Source organism: Condylura cristata, unplaced genomic scaffold (genome assembly GCF_000260355.1).
Source record: "Condylura cristata isolate star-nosed mole 26May11 unplaced genomic scaffold, ConCri1.0 scaffold00004, whole genome shotgun sequence".
Classification (NCBI taxonomy): domain Eukaryota; kingdom Metazoa; phylum Chordata; class Mammalia; order Eulipotyphla; family Talpidae; genus Condylura; species Condylura cristata.
The window spans coordinates 1181528-1183556 of NW_004567105.1; the positions used below are offsets into that span (position 1 = coordinate 1181528).

General features: G+C 71.9%; 1 protein-coding gene across 1 annotated transcript in view; it reads right to left on the reverse strand.

Moving 5' to 3' along the window:
- Positions 1-1404: 1404 nt before the first annotated feature.
- The window catches only part of PRR5 (proline rich 5 (renal)), a 10059-nt gene continuing 9434 nt past the window's right edge, over positions 1405-2029 (reverse strand). Inside the window, exon 5 of the mRNA XM_012735100.1 lies at positions 1405-1578. Within this exon, the coding sequence (XP_012590554.1) occupies positions 1405-1578 (174 nt within the window). The remainder of the gene's footprint in view (positions 1579-2029) is intronic.

Below are 2029 nucleotides of genomic sequence, written 5' to 3' on the forward strand. Positions count from 1 at the left end.
GGGCTCCTCAGGGCAGGACACACCTGGCCCCGCCCCGGACGTGGTTCCTGGCAGGCCCCGCCCCTCGCCCCGCCCCCAAGGCTAATTCCCTGGAACCCAGGACCCCCGGGACCCCCAGGGGAGGCTGGGAGGGGCTCCTTGGGGGACAGGATGGGGACCAGGCCGGTGGCACCGCCTGAGGGAGGGGAGGAGGCCGAACACGGGGGCCGGAGCCCCTCGCATGCTGCCCGCGGGTGCCCGAGTCCCACCCTGGCCACCCCCGCCCGTCACAGCAGCCCGTGTCCACCAGGAAGGCCCCCAGGGGCTCCAGCCACCCACACCGCCTGTCTGGCTGGGCCCTGGCCTGCTGTGTCCGGCGGGGGCTGCCCTCACTCCCGCCCTGCGGGAGTAGCGGCCTCGCAGTCTGGGTGGGGGGCTGGCGCCCTGGTGCCCGGAGCTGGGGTCCGGCAGAGACGCTCGGCCATGTGCGCCCCTCGCACCGCTCCGGGGATCTGCCTGCAGGGCACCGGCCCTGCCTCAGGCGGCTCGGGTTCCGAGGCACCGGACGCAAGCCAGTGGGCACCGACCTCGGCGGGAGGCTGGGCTTCGCCGGAAGGGCGGGGAAGAGAAACCCCGCTGTCCCCTTGTCTCTCTGCCAAGTCTGCAGGAAGCTTGGGGCCCTTTGGGCACGAGGGTCACGGGGACTCGAGCGTCACTGGACACGAGGCTGACGGTGGACCCGAGCGTCACGGCGGACTCGAGCGTCACTGGACACGGGCGAGGCTGGCGGTGTGAGTGCGGCAGACGGCGACGCACATGGTCCAGGTCCCCACTTCAGGGCAGGACGCAGGAGGTGGGCGCGGTCAGCACGCCAAGCAGGGCTGCGGGAGGCGAGGGGAGCTGGCCTGCACCCCCAGAGGCCTGGGGCAGACCCGTCTCCGTCAAAGGGGGAGGCCCCCACTTACTTGTCGCCTCCTTGGGCCAGTCCTGGAGCGGCCAGGTGGAGCCCTGCAGCGGGCAGGTGGCTCGGGAGCTGCAGGGAGGGGTCCGCGGGGAGGGGCGCGGGCGTCCCGCCTTGGCCTCGCCCCCGGACTTGGGGCCGCAGAGGGGACCCGCGGGAGATGGGCAGACGCCGCGGGCAGCTGCGGGTGGCGTCTCTGTTCCTTGACTTCGCTCCTCCGGCCCCAGGCCTGCCGGCCCCTCCCCCCCCGTGTCCCCCGGCAGTCTGGGCCCGGCCGCCTGGGCGGCCACTCGTCTGGCTGGACATTTGCCCTCTGGGGGAGGCGAGTGGGCGGCTCCCCGGAAACTTCCTTCTGCACGAGCCTATTGCAGTTCCCTCGCACTGTGCTGTTTTTGTGCACAGAGAGCTGGACCCCAGTAAGGCACGCACGTTGGGGGGTCCCAGGGTACCCCTCCGTCTGCACGCTAGCTGTTTCGAAGCAGTTCTGACATGCGCTGTCGGGTTCGGGGGGACGCGCCCTTGTGAGCTGAGCAGGAGCTTCCCGGGGGGCTCGTTTCTGGGTCAGGCTTGTCCCCGAACGTGGCGAACACTTCGGGGTGTCCCTCCCCAACGTCGACACTGGTGGAGCCCGGCCGGGGCTCCAAGGGGAGCAGCCCCGCCGGCCCACGGGATTAGCGGGTGCCAGGGGAGCGCCCCCTCCTGGCGTTCGTGTGTCACGCAGATCTCAGCTGCGGCCACGGCCCTTGGGGGGGGCCCAGCAGGCCGCGGGGTGCCCCTCCCCCTGGCCCCCGCTGTTCCCCCCGTTGTCGCCTGCCAGTGACCCGTGCCTTCCACACGCCCTGCACGAGCCCAGTGCAGGTGCAGACCGGAGCGGTCAGGTCTGCGGGGTCTTACCTGGGCTTTATTAAATTGCTCTCAGGGGTGTTCATGGCCGGAGGGGGCCCCCGGGGGGCACACTTCCCTTGAACAAGGCGGGGGAGGGAGGAAATCTGGCCCCCGGGGAGCCTGGGCTTCCTCTCCCCCAGTCCTCCCGCCCACTGCCGGCCCAGGTCTGCTCTGGGCCTCACTAAACCCGGAACCCAGCTCCCC